We start from the raw sequence: 14,287 nt of genomic DNA on the forward strand, positions 1-14,287 counted from the left end.
GGAATTTGCATCATACAACATACTTCAAGGGAGTTCGCACATAGTATTGCATAGTACTTCATTGCTGTTTACTTGGAACCTTTCCCCACTTCAGTTCTCAAAGTTTTTATTCGAGTATTTGTTACGACAATAGCTGATATCTGGGAACTATTGAACGGACCACCCCCTCTTTCCTAGCCAAGCTTAGAATGTATTTACCATACTAATGTTGGATACCATTTAGCTACACCGGAAGTGCCCCCGATTCTCGCGGCCTGCCCGATCGCCTTGTCTCTATATCCAGAATTGTTAGCAACGCCAGAAACGGCGGAATCATCCTGTTAATCAAGTAAGAATGAGATCTCCAGCCGAGGGGACCACAGAAAATTTAGTGAACAGCAACATGCGAGGCCCAAAAGGTTAGATTATCCGCCAAGCCTGCACAGAATCTAATGGAAGCCGGATTCGTAAGGCTCTAGCTCCAGCGCCTTGCTTGTTATTTTTACAAGGTAGGGATCATCACCCACAAGCGATATCTGACTTATTTCTGTATATAAATTGGCGAGGATTAGATAGTTAGATAGAAACTCAAGCATATTCAGAGTCATCTAGCGGATCAAGTAAACCGCTAAGGCTCGGAGACCTCCGTCCAAGATCCTGGGGGGCTCAGGTGTGTACGGGGTAGGTGAGGCAGTGGGTCTGCTACAGGATCTTCAGTACCCGCGCACCCTTGAAGTCTGTCATTATTGGATAGGCATTGCAAGAATACACATACACAGTAGTACATCTGTTTTATGAGTATCCACCTTCCGATTGAAATCTTTATACACTCATAACTCAAACCGGTTCCAGTCACATCTAGCCCACTCTTTGGAATGATCTTAGATATCGGATGGACCAAGTTTCTCGGTGGGGCCTTTGGTATTTTGGTAGACAGGAAAACCTAGCCCCACAGTCTCACAACCTCTCTCAAAACCTTGACCATAAGGTGATGTCATACTGGCTTTCACAGGGAGGCAGCGGGGTGTGTATGCCCACGTGGATGGAGGTGCAGGTGTGAGATGGGATAATGGAGTGGGAGGCTTGGCGGATTATAACCCTGAGATTAACCTAGCGCCTTGAAATGTCACATCCTCGGACATCCGGGGCACCCCGTGAGGCCTACTTATAAAATGTTGCTAGATCATCGATCACTCTGAACAGTATCTTAGACACGAGACGAATGATATCACTTTTGCAATGACTACCAAAGATGGTTACTTATGGACTCCCGATCAAGGGTTAAACACAGGTATACCGTGTGTTGGAGCTGTCCGGCCCTCCCAGAATTTCGATGGCGCCAATTGCCCTGTTGTCGATGTAATTGTCATCGGAGCGGGCTACTGCGGGCTAACCGCGGCGAGAGATATGTGCCTTGCTGGTATGGCAGCACCACACTCAGGATATCACCATCTCCCTAACTCATTCTAGGCCTAAAGGTCCTTTTGTTAGAGGGACGAGATCGTATCGGCGGCCGATCATGGTCGTCGGATATTGGGGGTTACCCATTTGAAATGGGAGGCACATGGATTTATTGGGGTCAAGCTAATGTCTGGCGCGAAATCATGCGGTATCAAATGCACGACGAGATCGAGATATCTCAGGACTTCCGAGAGGGAATAAACCAGTACGTCCAGGCCAGTTCTCATAAAACTCAGCGGTTTAGCCATGATGAGGAGGTAAGCATACCGCTCTCCACCAGCAGGAGCCTGTCCGTCCCCGAGCAACTTTGGAAATAACAAATAACAACGAAACACTACAGTCTGCTATCATGGATTCCGGCCTCCGCAAGCTATTCAACGTTGACGGACAATTGGGGAAACGGGTTCTGCCCTTCCCACACTCAGCTGAATTCACAAGCGAGGCTGTTGCACTCGACCAAATGACTGCTGCAGATCGTATTTCAGACATTGAAGATTCTCTTACTCTGAATGAACGCCTTGGTATTGAGGCTTGGATCCTTGTGTGCAGCGGTGGCACGCTTGAGACGGTGAGCTTTCTTGAGCTATTGCACTGGTGGGCGCTCAGTGGTTATTCCTACGAGGGCTGTGTGAACCACTTGGCACGGTATAAATTCAAGCACGGGCAATCAGCCTTCGCCAGGAAGTTCTTCGAAGAAGCCGTTGCCACCAATAATCTGTCCTACGCTTTCAACTCCGCAGTGAGTAGCGTTGATGACACCGGGAGTCTCGTCACAGTGAAAACCCGTGATGGCCAGCGATACAAGGCAAAGAGGATAATCAGCACCGTCCCTTTAAATGTCCTGAGTTCTGTCACTTTCAATCCACCTCTGTCAGGAGGAAGAAAGACGGCTGCCTGCGTCGGTCATAATAACCACATTGTCAAAGTGCACGCTGAAGTAGGGGACAGAAACTTGCGCTCTTACACAGGTATCAGTTACCCTCAAAACGAACTTTTCGTTGCGTTCGGTGATGGCAAAACACCAGCAGGGAACACGCATATCGTTAGTTTTGGGGGCCAACATCGCCACTTCCATCCAGAGGAGGACATCCAGGTGACAATCAAAGCTCTCGGAAGCCTGATACCTATGGATATCAAGAAGATTGTAAGCCACCCCTCTTTACCTTGCGGATGGGTCCTAACGATCACAGGTCTTTCATAATTGGTCAAAGGATGAATTCGCTAAAGGAGCATGGTATGATCTCATTTGTATTGAATGAACATCTTGAGTAACATCCATAGGTTTTTCCCCGGTCCTGGTCTCCTTTCGAAGCATCTTGCCGACATGCGTTCGAAGCAAAGAAATATCTATTTCTCGAATTCTGACTGGGCATTGGGCTGGCGAAGCTTTATTGATGGAGCCATTGAAGAGGGCACCCGCGCAGCACTATTCGTGCGAAATGACTTGATGAAGTCATATTCTAATGCTACATCAGTTTAGTGATACGCTATATTTGTCTGAATGGCTATTTCGAACTCGCTCTTGGAGGCTTTTGTCCGGAATGCATGCTTTCTACTGGAATTCAAACAGCCTCCTGAGAACGTGATGTGCTGTCATGGGGAAACAAATAAGAAGAAAAGAGGCCCTGGATGCTCTATTTCAAAATGAACCGAGCTTAATGCGACTTCTAAAAACGGGGCCCTCGTATGACAGGAATTTAAATGAGTGGTCATTGTGACACTGCAAACCAGACTATTCGAATCCGGGAAGGACATCAAATGGCACTTGTAGTGCAGACGGGGGCTGCATGCATCTTAGGCAGGAGGCAAGTTAAATATCCCTAGAAGAGAAGACCAATCCCAGACAACATTTTCACCTCCTATCCTATTCGCCCAAGCGCCCCTTGATTATTTTCTCGAATAATATATTGAAAACATTGAAGTAAAAGGAAAGAATGATTATTTCCAGCACACAGGGCTAACACTCAAATATTTGTACAGATATCCAAATTTATGGATTCATTCACGAGACTGCATTACATTATGTATTGGTCTTTGCTGGCGACTGAGACGAACAAGCTTGCGGCCTAGCCTTGAACGTCTGCATTGTGAAAGTTGAGAGAACCAGAAACTAAACATCTCAGCTGAAATAACGTCGAATTTCGCGCTGCTAGGCTCGCCCGCGTTACAGGCGCTCAAATCCATCGGGCAAGCACTCATGATTACAACACATTCTTGCTCTGCTTTCAGCGTTATAAAGTCCCCTGCTTTGCTTTCCGGGTCCAAGCATTGCAAATCGGCTCCATCTATATGGACCTTTTGGAAGGTGGACCGGGTGCGGGTCACGGACATGTATCTTGGAAAGGCGGGGGTTGGCGGGATGGAAAAGGCCCAGGTTTCGATGACCTGGCCGACCGCCATTCGTCAAGTCCGCTCGGTGGCATCGCTAAGTTTCCAGGAGAGAAGCCGGGTGATGGGAGTTAGAGAGACTGGGGGATGGAAGAGTTCTAGCGTCGGCTCTAAGGGGAGAGGGACAAACAAGGCTGACAATTGGAAAGCAGCTAGTCTATGTACTCTGTATACTTCCTCCGAGAAAGAACTCTTTGTCATTGTCACACCTTAGTCTGAAAAAGGTTAGTTGTGCGGGATTCTAGTTGCACTGGTACTGCATATAAGGTCGTTCTCCCAGAGCAGAACCCTGATTCTTGTAAGTCATTGGAGAGAAAGGTCTCGTACAATCGACCAGTCTGGTCTGGTGATCGCTGCCGATCTTCTCTAAACAGCTTACATGGGGATGATTTGCCAGTGGGCTGCGCACGCAATTCCCAGCCATATCAGGCAGAAAGAGCAAAATGAGGAGGCAGTGCGTGCTGGATAGGTAGAGGCAAGCAGTAACTTCGCTGTAGGGAAAGAGCGATTGGCTGATCGAGGACTCCCTGCCTCTAGCTTTAAGTAAGAAAAGGCCACTTTCGCGACAGTTTCTCGGTCTTTCTTAAGAACAAGATGTCCTTCGAACCATTGGGTACGGTGGGTAGATCTCAACAAACAGGGGACGGGAGAGGTTCCGACCTGAGTATAGTTACTTGATGTCAAGTATGTCGAAGGCAATGTGAGAGTTCTTTTGACAACGCTTACTATTCTCGGATCTCGTAAAGAGAGTCTCACATCAATCTGATGCAAGATAGCAGTGCCATATGGCATACATAGTAGGTATACTTTTCAATTCATTTGAATGATCGATCCCGATCCCTTTATTGGGCCAACTGGCAAAGGCGGACCCCGGGGAACTGCAAGACTTGCCAGAAGGCCAAGGTCATGTGAAACGAACCCTTATCGATAAGGGCATACGGCTCGATTTCGTCACTGCCGTCAAGCTTCTCTGCGATTCCATCATGGAACGCGCCAGGAAATTCTTCCTACACTGCACCACCTGAGCTTTAACTCCAGCAGTCGATAAATTATGCATTGAACCACCCCTCAAGATCGCTGTCTCGGTACGGCTTGTACTATTTATATTAAATCCGCCCACTCAGCAAACCTTCTATGCCTCTGTCCCTCCAATCCGCAGCCACTCAACATCATCTCCCCAAGCCATCATGTTTTCCGTCATCATCCCCGGCCGACCCTGCCTGACGGACATCGTCGCCGTCGACGCGCAACCGAACGGCCAACCCACCAAATTCGCCTTCACCTTCCCGCAGACGCCCGCCTTCGACGAGCTGGTCGTCTTCTTCCTGCCGGGCACCGTGCTGCCCCCGGACACCGCCGCCGCCATCTACCTCCAATTCCCGGAGTCGGTCGCATCATCATCGGCCCCGCAGTTCCGCTTCATCGGCGCCTTAGCCAACGAACGGCCCTCCGCCGTCTTCAAGGTCCGTCCGCCGGCCCCGGAAATGGCGGCCTCGCTGTCGTCCGCGCTGGTCACGCTGGGGATCTCGATCGAGCCCGGGCACGCGGTCGCGCCGCAGCTCGCCGCGCTGGAGGCCGAGGAGAATCACAACCCGGGGTCGTCGATGGCGCTGACGACGACCCCCGTGCGACCCCCGATCAGCACCAAGGTCCTGGCGCAGCGCATTATCGGGAACGCCTTCAATTTCCTGGCGAGCTTTGCGTCGTCGGATAAGGGCCAGGATGTGGTGCCGCTCAAGAGCTTTCAGGATTGGTGGAAGAAGTTTGAGAGGCGGGTGGATATGGATCCCTCGTTCTTGGAGAGGGAGGATCCCACGGCGACGGGGTGAGCTGTCTGTGCGGTCTGTGGGGGGGGATTGGGTTTGTGCATGCGCTTGATACCACGCTTTTTGTGTATTGCAAATGATACCATTTTACCTGGACTTTTTGTCGGGGTTGAAAATTCGATCAGTTGAATTTCGGCTGTACGGAGAAGATGAAACCAGTCTATAGACACGATCTATTCAAATCTATGTATTGCAAGTTCACCACGCCTGAATTCGAGTCTAAATGGGCGGGCTGCGGTCTATCTAACCGGCCAAGTTGGAGCTTACCTCGACTCAATTACGAGTTTCAAAAAAGCCACTGTGATCGCCACTCCATCATGCGGCAGCCCCGCCCGGCCGGACGCGTCCTTGGACATCTCCGGCGAGAACAACCCACTCGCCGTGCGCAGGGTGATCAGTTCGTCCATAATATCCTCCCGGAACTCCGGGTGGCCCTGCACCGTGATCAGTTTTCCGGGGATATACATGCCCTGCACCGCGCACCGCGGCGAGGAGCCCAGCGAGATCACCTCGGATGGATATCCGTAGGCGATGTCTTGGTGCATTTGGTGGATGCGCTAGCAGCCCAGTTCCTTAGTAAACCATCAACTTGCCCCCTTCCTTGGTGTGAGATTGGGGACAGGCGGCAGACTTACCAACTTCTCCCTCCCAAAAAGTTCCCGCCCCTGCTCGGAGAGATCCACCTCGCAGACGGCCAGCTCCCAGCCCTTGGGGTTCCGGCCCACCTTGACCCCCAACGCGCGGGCGAGGATCTGGTGCCCGAAGCAGATGGCGAAGATCTTGACGCGCTTGTCCTCGTAGGCTTTTCGCGTGAAGTCCACGAGCTTGAGGATCCAGGGGTGGTCGGCGAAGGAGTCGTGTTCTGTGGGGGTGGGTTGATGAGCCGGGGTTTGGATGTGAGTCATCTGGACTTTTGCAAAGGCCGGGACGGGGGAGGGGGGGGTTGCATGTTTGTTCCGTGCAGGATGTACATGCAGATAGATAGTGGTCGCAGCATGCGAGAACAACAACAATCCGGGTGAAAAAGCAAAACGGGCAAGGTAGCAACCAGACACTCACTTGAGCCACTCAGAACGATGGCATCTACATCGTCCAGGTTGGGATACTCCTGGGCCGTCACGACGTCCCAGCCGGTAATGTCCAGCCCGGTCTCGGGGTCCAGTCGGTCGGGCTGGCCGAGGGTGGCGGCGCTCTCATGCAGTAATTTCGCGAAGACGCCCCGGTAGCCTCCGTACTTTGTGTTTACTTTGTCGACGGGGGTGTCGCATTCTAGGATGGCGATGCGGAGTGGGGGGTGCATTGTTGCTGGGGTTGATGGAGGAGGGATTTGCTTGTCTGGGGTGGGGTGGGTTGAGGAGGTACTGGGGATTGGATGGTCTTGAGCACAGTCAGAAGGAAGAGTGGCTGGAAAAATGGAGTGACGATTGAAGTGTGATATACTCCGTAGTTGTCGGGGAAATAAGTTGATTGCGGGGTGTTCTATGGAGACGAAGCAGTGCCACCGAGGGATCCGCCACCGCCTTGCGGTTGTGTTGTGATCGCGGATAAGCTTTCCTCTTATCAATGTGGGGCCCTGGTCTTTGCACTTTACTCTAGGAGTATACTCGAGCGAATGATAGTGGTATCGCAGACTGCTTCTGCTTCTGATCTAATGCTTCTGAGTGAATGCTTCTGATTGAATGCTTCTAATTGAATGCTTCTGATTTGAAGAATGACGGTAAACACTTCAGCAGACTAGATCATACACTCAGACTGCCTCAAAACCTGCAAAATACCATACCTCGCGTTCGCAAAACATCGTATGTCAAGCTAAGCACGACATCTCCCTCAACAACTGCTCCGTGGAGTAATGGAGTGCACCCTTAAGAAATGAGCATAAGAAACATACTGCCCCTCTCATCACTAGTCATATCTTGTCCTTTTGTATGTGTGCAGCTAGATAGATAGTCAAAGGCTCCAAATTGAGTTGACTACAACGAAAACCTGACTGGCATTACTTTCCTTCACCCGAGGAGACTTTGATTGTATTCTCTTTCTCATTGTTGTGATAGGGCCGAGAACAAGGTCAGCCACCTCTGGAAGGGAAAACGATATTTCCGCTATGCACACATGCCGTTTGTTCTTGTTGTCACTGTAGCTCATTGGAACCATCTAAGCCTGCTTGATGACTGACATGCGACCAAACACGGGAGCGTATGCATTGCAGGTAAATCATCCACAACGCAGGTCCCACAGAAATCAGCAAAATTGTGTCTTTCAAGATCCTGGGAAGGTAGCACAGCGATCGTCATCGGGCCACTTGTGTCACATGAGTACCTGGGCAGGGAACGTCCAGCAATGGGCGTTTTTCGCTGTCCATATATATACGACAAAAATACCCGAAGCTCCAGCCATTACCTTGCTGTGTGGGACGAAGCTCCTGGTATTCTGCGTATGTGTTGTTCTTGCGACTCCTGGCAAAAAGGTATCTCAAGCTTGAAAGTAGATGGAGACGCTCCTCATCATACTGCAGCGTACCGCTATCCAGGGCTTGATATTAAGCCTTTAGGGGAGATCCTTGCTTTTACCCTGACTGCCCATCTTATGGTCATGAATGAAACTTGACTGATGTGTCAAAGCAAGGATACTTCTGTGAGCAAGGACCAATTCCAGATCTAACGTAGGACTTATTTCCGTAGAAATAGAAGTAGAGTGCATATGGAAGACACTGGCTGACTGAAAATGCTTTAGATGCGAGCTGACCTAGACATGAAATACAGCCAACTCCAATATGCCAATACTAGCTGACTGCACCGCAGTCCACCCGTTGTTATCAGATTCTGGTCCTGGGATTTGGGCTACAAAATCCACAACTCCTCGGATCCTACTTGAATCCCATTGTCCACAGCAGTCGCTCCTACTCCTTCTGGGCTCCGGGATTCTGTTAACGGATCAATCAAGGTTCGGAAATTTATGTCAAGGTCTCAGCTCTGATCCTCCGCAACATGTTGGTCTTCGGGTGTCGCATTGGCCTGATTTTGAATTGTTCTTTTTTGATGCATAAGGTAGGTGGCTAGCAAACGTTTTGGACATCTGGGGTACCTCTTGGCTCTAACGATTCATGTTCGGGTCTTTGACAGCCTAGGATAGGCTATATGGCCTGGGCACCCTCATGCCTTTCCTGCTTCAAGTTGACATCGCTGCTTCCCTGAATTTCAGAAATTCTATCGCCTACTGTTGACACAGACGTCACCTTTCACAATTTCAGACTTCGATGCCTCAACAATCCAGCTCACAATAACCATAAGGCAGGAGAACAACATTGAAGCCCATCAGGCATCGATTCCACGCTGAAATGAATAGCCTAACCATAGCAGCTGTTTTACTCAGCATCCTACTCAAATCCTGTCTTGCACAATCTGCTGTCAACCCAGATCTCTGTGTATGGCTACAACCACCTTACCGAGCTAGCAGCCCATTCAAATTACTGGCTCGGGTGAGCTATAGTGCGCAGCCCTTAACACCAGCGGAATTAGCAGCAGAATAGCTTCCCAGGCAGTGTTTCATACGAAGAGTCCATCCGTTCCTACTACTCCCTCAACGCCCGGCTACACCCTACCTGCATTGTTCAACCTCTCTCGGCGCAAGATGTTTCTGTTGCTGTTCGAACACTGACCACTTCGCATGTTGGGCCTTGTTTCTTCGCCGTCCGTAGTGGCGGCCACACGCCGACTCCCGGCGCGGCAAATATTGAGCCTGGAGTTACTATTGATCTCTCGTTGATGAATCATACTACTTATGGCCCCAGCACAGGCACTGCTTCAATTCAAGTCGGAGCCCTTTGGGGCTCAGTGTACGAGACTTTGCTAGAGAGTAACGTCACAGTTGCGGGTGGCCGTGTAGGGCCCATCGGCATCGGGGGCTTTCTGACCGGCGGAGGGCTTTCGTTATACAACGGGCGTGTTGGTCTCAGCTGTGACAATGTCCGAGGCTTCGAGGTGGTCTTGGCGAGCAGCGAGATTGTCTATGCTAATTGGCACTCACATCCCGACCTTTTCAAGGCCCTGAAGGGGGGCTCCAATGACTTTGGCATCGTGACTACGTTTGATATGGATACCCTGCCTGCGGAAGATCTATGGGGCGGCGCTCTTGTCTATAATATCTCTCGCGCTCCGGAGTACATCGCTGCCGCGACCGATTTCACCGATAATATCGCCACCGACCCTTATGGCGCATGGTATGGCATCTTCAATTACAATGCCACCACAGGTCGAACCGATATTGTCGCTACGTTGGCTTACACGAGACCCGTGATGCGGCCTGCAGTGTTTCAGAAATTCTATCAGATTCCTTAGATCACGGATACGACCCGGATCTCGACGATTGTGAACCAGAACAGATATACTTATACATCTTATCGGTGAGGCTCATCTAATCCCACAGGCACTGTCACAAAAACTCAGTTCCAAACTGACATTTACCTAGCGTCGACGGTCAAACAAGCACTTATCTCAACAGAGCCGACGTTATCCGTCAAGCCGTCGAGACCCACTCAAAGCAGATCCGGAGGGCAAAATCTCGAGCCCGCAGCAAGGACTTTGGAATTATCTTCGTTGTGCAGCCCTGGGTCCCTCTTTTCTGGAAGGACAGTGAGGCGCGAGGAGGGAACGTGCTTGGATTGGAACGTTTCAACGAAAATATGCTCAGTGAGTTATATCGCCTTCTACCGCCCATCATCTCGTCCCGCTCCTGTCATACCATGTTAATGCATACTGATCGTGCGTGAGTCACTGCAACAGATATTGTTATCAGTTATGCCGGAGGCACCCAGGACCCGCTTCGTGGGTATGGACCGGTCAATGTGAGATTCATGCAGCAGGTGGCCAGAAAGTATGATCCCGAGGAAGTGTTCCAGCGTCTGGTCCCGGGCGGCTTCAAGCTCTCCCGAACTATTGGACTGGATTGATTGGGGGTTTCTAGGATCAGAAATTGCTCAAACGAGTCATATGTCGCGTGCCTTTCATCTACAAGTAATCATCGAAATTGCGGGCGCGGGAGGGTGCTCTTGAGCGCACCTTTGTATATGCCGAAAGTTACATACATGCACTTGATAACATGCGGCAATGACGGGGAAATACGTGATGTGTTTTTACTATTTTTATACCACAGTAGGACTGTTACAGTTCGAAGATATCGATATATAGTGTAGTGGTCGATACCCTTTCATCCAAGAGTTTCCCTTGAGATTTTGAAAGAGTAAGAAAAGTACCCAACCTTGAAGCTTGCGCTGCAGGTGAAAAGTTAAACCTCTCGTGGAACAAGCTGGCTGATATGCAAGTCGCCCAGAGCAGCGGAGTTGGGGTTTTGCTTTTGTTGCTGTGTTACAATGAACTTCATGCAGGCGGGAATTTCCCTGGAATATGAATTAGGCATTTGCCTGTGTGCGCGTCACACGGCGGCTGCGAGCTTTGAGGTCTTCCTATATATTCGAATCGCCCGATTACCCCAGCTTGTTCGGGGATAGATATTGATATTGAGCTGACAATTGAACGCGGCTGAATTGTGTGAGTGATTATTCTGAGAAGCCGATGAGGTGGAGGTAATCTGACATTGACGACGCTACACCTTGTACAGCTGGATAATCGACCAGCAGCAGAGTAGGCTCATGTTGACCCAGAGACCTTGAAGTTTAGACTTCTACTTCCATGAGGGATCCATGATGAGAGCCGAGATAACCAGGCTCAAAATGCTCATAGTAAGTACCGGCAATGGCAGCGGAGCCCCAGCGACTAAGCCCCATCTGGTTTAAGGCGCGATGCAACATCTGGGTCGGATGACTCCATCTCCAACAAATCATACTCCTTCGTACTTCATTTGCATAGACCGACATCGGGTCTCACCTATAATAACCATGCATTCAATTGGCTTATGGAACTGCATACTACATCCGGCACACTGCACACTACACACTGCATCCTCTCTCTCTGCACGAGGGATTTATTTTCTGTAATTCTCTGTCACCAGATATCTTGATTATAACAAAGACCCTGCCAATCACTAACCAGGTAGGTGAGCTGCAAGGCCAAAAAAATTTTTGATCTAGCGGCAGGTAGTGGAGCTCTTCCGCAGTCCCCTTCCTTTCCCCTCTTTTTCTTGTCTTGTCCGAAGACTTGAGGTTGGAGGCCGAGTCATAGTCATAATCTAGTCTATCGACCGAGTATTCCTCCGTACGCAGTCATATTTAGAGGCTAGAGCGCTTCCACCCGTCGACTCCCTCCCTCCTTCACCATCCGCCCCGTGCACTGCGATGGATCCTACCTGCGCCATGCATCCTTAGCTTCTCTCCCCTCCCCCCCACCCGCTAGAAATCTCTCTCTCTCTCTCTCTATAAATTTCGATTGTTATCGGACCCTATGATTCAAGACCCCTTTGCAACCCACGTCTGGCTGCCAGTACTCCATTTTTCTTTGCACAGAAAAGTTTTCTCTTCGTTGTTGCTGTTTCCGTGAAAAGTTTTCAGTTGTTTTTTTTTTTTTTTGAGAGTTTTTCCACATAAAGATTAGATTCATACATTTACACTGTTTCGCGATTATGACTGTCTCCCATGTGGCCTCGGATGCCACAGAATCAACACCCCTGTTGAATGGCTCACCATCCCAGCCAATTTACACGCACACACATACGCACGATGCTGGAAGCACCGGGCCTGATCCAAACTTACTATCCTCTTCCTTCACCGCCGAAGACAGCTCCGCTTTTCTCGGTCTCACCAGAGTCACCTCAATCCCCCAAGGTCCTGACATTGAGCCTACCCTAGAAACCATTCCCCCAGCACCCGAAGATGATGTCAAAGACAACAGTGATCCGGAAGCGGGTCAGAGGCCAGAAGTCGACGACTATGCCTCGCGCTTCATCAACGTGTCTCCCATGCGATTCTGGCTCATCTTCGGTGGAGTTATGATGGGGTACATCATCGGATTCTTCGATTCCACCCTGATGGCCTCCAGCCACCCGGTCATCACGTCTCACTTCCACGCCTCGAACTCGGCATCATGGCTGTCGACGGCGTTCCTGTTAACATCCACGGCGTTCCTGCCGCTGTTTGGCCGCATCTCCGACACCGTGGGCAGGAAGCCTGTCTACCTCTTTGCGATCGCGGTCTTCTTCATTACTACCGCGTGGTGTGCGGCTGCCCAGAGCATGTTGAGTTTCATCGCCGCTCGGGCGTTCTGCGGCATGGGCGCCGGTGGCGTCTTCTCGATGGGCATGATCCTGTCTAGTGATCTGGTTCGCCTGGAGTACCGAGGAGTCTACCAGTCTTACGTCAATCTCTGTCTTGGTCTGGGAGGCTTCCTTGGGCTTGCTTTCGGCGGTTATCTATGTGATCAAGTGGGCTGGAGAGGTGCTTTCTTGGTACAGCTGCCCTTCATCTTTATCTACTTCATTGTAGCCGCCTGGACGGTGCCTGCCGACCTGGGGAGGAAACGAGCCAAGACGGAGCGTCTGACCTTTATGGGCTTGCTTAAGAATATTGACCTTGTGGGGTCGTTGCTCTTGGTGCTCGCGGTCACGGCGCTCATTATGGGACTCAACCTGGGCGGCAATATCTTCAGCTGGACTCATCCTATTGTCGTCACCTCGCTGGTATCTTTCGTGGTTTTCGCAGTTTTGTTCGTCCGCTATGAACGTAACGTGGAGCGGGGAGTCATGCCGATTTCGCTGCTGCTAAAGGAGCCGCGTGCGAGTCTCATTTTCGGGAATTTCTTCGGGGCGATCTCGGTCAATACCATGGTCTTCAATGCTCCCCTCTACTTCCAGGCAGTCAAGCTGGCCTCGCCTACAGACTCCGGTCTCAGGCTACTGGCTTCTACGCTTGCAGTGACGACCTCTAGTGTAGCGACCGGGTTTCTGATCACTCGGACCAAGCAACTAAAGCCGACGGTGATGATTGGTGATGTTTGTATGCTTATCGGAGGGATAGCGGCCGCCACCATGGGGGTTGGGACCCCGGATGTGATTGCGATGATGTGCGTTGCCTTGACGAGTCTGGGACAGGGGTTCGCGTTTCCTTCGTTGATGGTCTCGGTGCTCGCGACCTCCGAACAAGAGGACCAGGCCGTGGCGACGACGACTCTAGGCTTGTGGCGAAATCTTGGATCAGTCATGGGCGTGGCAACGAGCAGCTGGATTTTCCAGAACAGTCTGCTCTATGAGCTTGACGAAAGGGTCACGGGCACCAACAAGGCCGACATCATTTTGCTGGTTCGCAAGTCTGTGCAAGCTATCGCAAAGCTGGACCCCCTCAGTCAACACCAAGGTAGGTCGAAACACGTCTAACACCGGTTGTCGGACAGACTGCTGACATTTCTGCAGTGATCGGGGCATATGCCGCCGCACTTCGTGTGACGTTCTTCTCCGCTGCGGTGTGGGCTGCACTCATGCTTCTGCTTCATCTCCGCGTGCGCCTGCCCAGGCTAGGAAGCAAAGCATAAGTGATCCATCGAGAATTTAACCTGTATGATCGGTAGGGTGAAGTGGTATGCGAGGACTGATCCTTCGCTGATGAACTAACGAGTAGATGCAGCCATTAACTCCTGCTGGCCGTGACTGCGAAGTCCGATATAATCTGGGGCCATCAATCATATTAGTGATTC

At 50.7% G+C, this 14,287-nt stretch overlaps 5 protein-coding genes across 5 annotated transcripts; 4 read left to right on the forward strand and 1 right to left on the reverse strand.

Annotated features, from left to right (window-relative positions):
* Positions 1 to 1,185: 1,185 nt before the first annotated feature.
* Positions 1,186 to 3,124, forward strand: BO72DRAFT_504185 (flavin monoamine oxidase family protein). Its single transcript, XM_040949139.1, has 5 exons — positions 1,186 to 1,399; positions 1,450 to 1,697; positions 1,781 to 2,584; positions 2,631 to 2,674; positions 2,722 to 3,124. The coding sequence occupies exons 1-5, from the start codon at positions 1,219 to 1,221 to the stop codon at positions 2,918 to 2,920; spliced, it is 1,476 nt and encodes a 491-aa protein (XP_040803959.1). The 5' UTR covers positions 1,186 to 1,218; the 3' UTR covers positions 2,921 to 3,124.
* A 1,695-nt stretch (positions 3,125 to 4,819) lies between these two features.
* BO72DRAFT_445766 (OPI10 family protein) lies at positions 4,820 to 5,862 on the forward strand. The gene has a single exon (XM_040944131.1). The coding sequence runs from the start codon at positions 5,016 to 5,018 to the stop codon at positions 5,655 to 5,657; it is 642 nt and encodes a 213-aa protein (XP_040803960.1). The 5' UTR covers positions 4,820 to 5,015; the 3' UTR covers positions 5,658 to 5,862.
* A 229-nt stretch (positions 5,863 to 6,091) lies between these two features.
* On the reverse strand, positions 6,092 to 7,108 carry BO72DRAFT_445767 (type 1 glutamine amidotransferase). Its single transcript, XM_040944132.1, has 2 exons — positions 6,714 to 7,108; positions 6,092 to 6,516 (listed from the first exon to the last, which is right to left on the reverse strand). The coding sequence occupies exons 1-2, from the start codon at positions 6,952 to 6,954 to the stop codon at positions 6,239 to 6,241; spliced, it is 519 nt and encodes a 172-aa protein (XP_040803961.1). The 5' UTR covers positions 6,955 to 7,108; the 3' UTR covers positions 6,092 to 6,238.
* Positions 7,109 to 8,988: 1,880 nt separating this feature from the next.
* BO72DRAFT_504191 (FAD-binding oxidoreductase) lies at positions 8,989 to 10,763 on the forward strand (the record flags this gene model as incomplete). Its single annotated transcript, XM_040949140.1, has 5 exons — positions 8,989 to 9,129; positions 9,176 to 9,958; positions 9,989 to 10,053; positions 10,119 to 10,339; positions 10,433 to 10,763. The coding sequence occupies 5 exons, from the start codon at positions 8,989 to 8,991 to the stop codon at positions 10,597 to 10,599; spliced, it is 1,377 nt and encodes a 458-aa protein (XP_040803962.1). The 3' UTR covers positions 10,600 to 10,763.
* A 1,461-nt stretch (positions 10,764 to 12,224) lies between these two features.
* BO72DRAFT_466577 (putative MFS multidrug transporter) lies at positions 12,225 to 14,125 on the forward strand (the record flags this gene model as incomplete). The annotated part of the gene is made up of 2 exons (XM_040946777.1): positions 12,225 to 13,950; positions 14,007 to 14,125. The coding sequence occupies 2 exons, from the start codon at positions 12,225 to 12,227 to the stop codon at positions 14,123 to 14,125; spliced, it is 1,845 nt and encodes a 614-aa protein (XP_040803963.1).
* Between the last annotated feature and the right edge of the window lie 162 nt (positions 14,126 to 14,287).

This window comes from Aspergillus fijiensis (assembly GCF_003184825.1).
Source record: "Aspergillus fijiensis CBS 313.89 unplaced genomic scaffold BO72scaffold_11, whole genome shotgun sequence".
Lineage (NCBI taxonomy): Eukaryota > Fungi > Ascomycota > Eurotiomycetes > Eurotiales > Aspergillaceae > Aspergillus > Aspergillus fijiensis.

Excerpts from the sequence above, each read along its gene's own strand:
- BO72DRAFT_445767 (XM_040944132.1), bottom strand. The coding sequence starts at position 6,954 with ATGCACCCCCCACTCCGCATCGCCATCCTAGAATGCGACACCCCCGTC. Across the intron at positions 6,517-6,713 it reads CATCGTTCTGAGTGGCTCAA|AACACGACTCCTTCGCCGAC; the intron begins GTGAGTGTCTGG and ends CCACCCCCACAG.
- BO72DRAFT_504185 (XM_040949139.1), top strand. The coding sequence starts at position 1,219 with ATGACTACCAAAGATGGTTACTTATGGACTCCCGATCAAGGGTTAAAC. Across the intron at positions 1,400-1,449 it reads GAGAGATATGTGCCTTGCTG|GCCTAAAGGTCCTTTTGTTA; the intron begins GTATGGCAGCAC and ends AACTCATTCTAG. Across the intron at positions 2,675-2,721 it reads GAATTCGCTAAAGGAGCATG|GTTTTTCCCCGGTCCTGGTC; the intron begins GTATGATCTCAT and ends TAACATCCATAG.
- BO72DRAFT_445766 (XM_040944131.1), top strand. The coding sequence starts at position 5,016 with ATGTTTTCCGTCATCATCCCCGGCCGACCCTGCCTGACGGACATCGTC.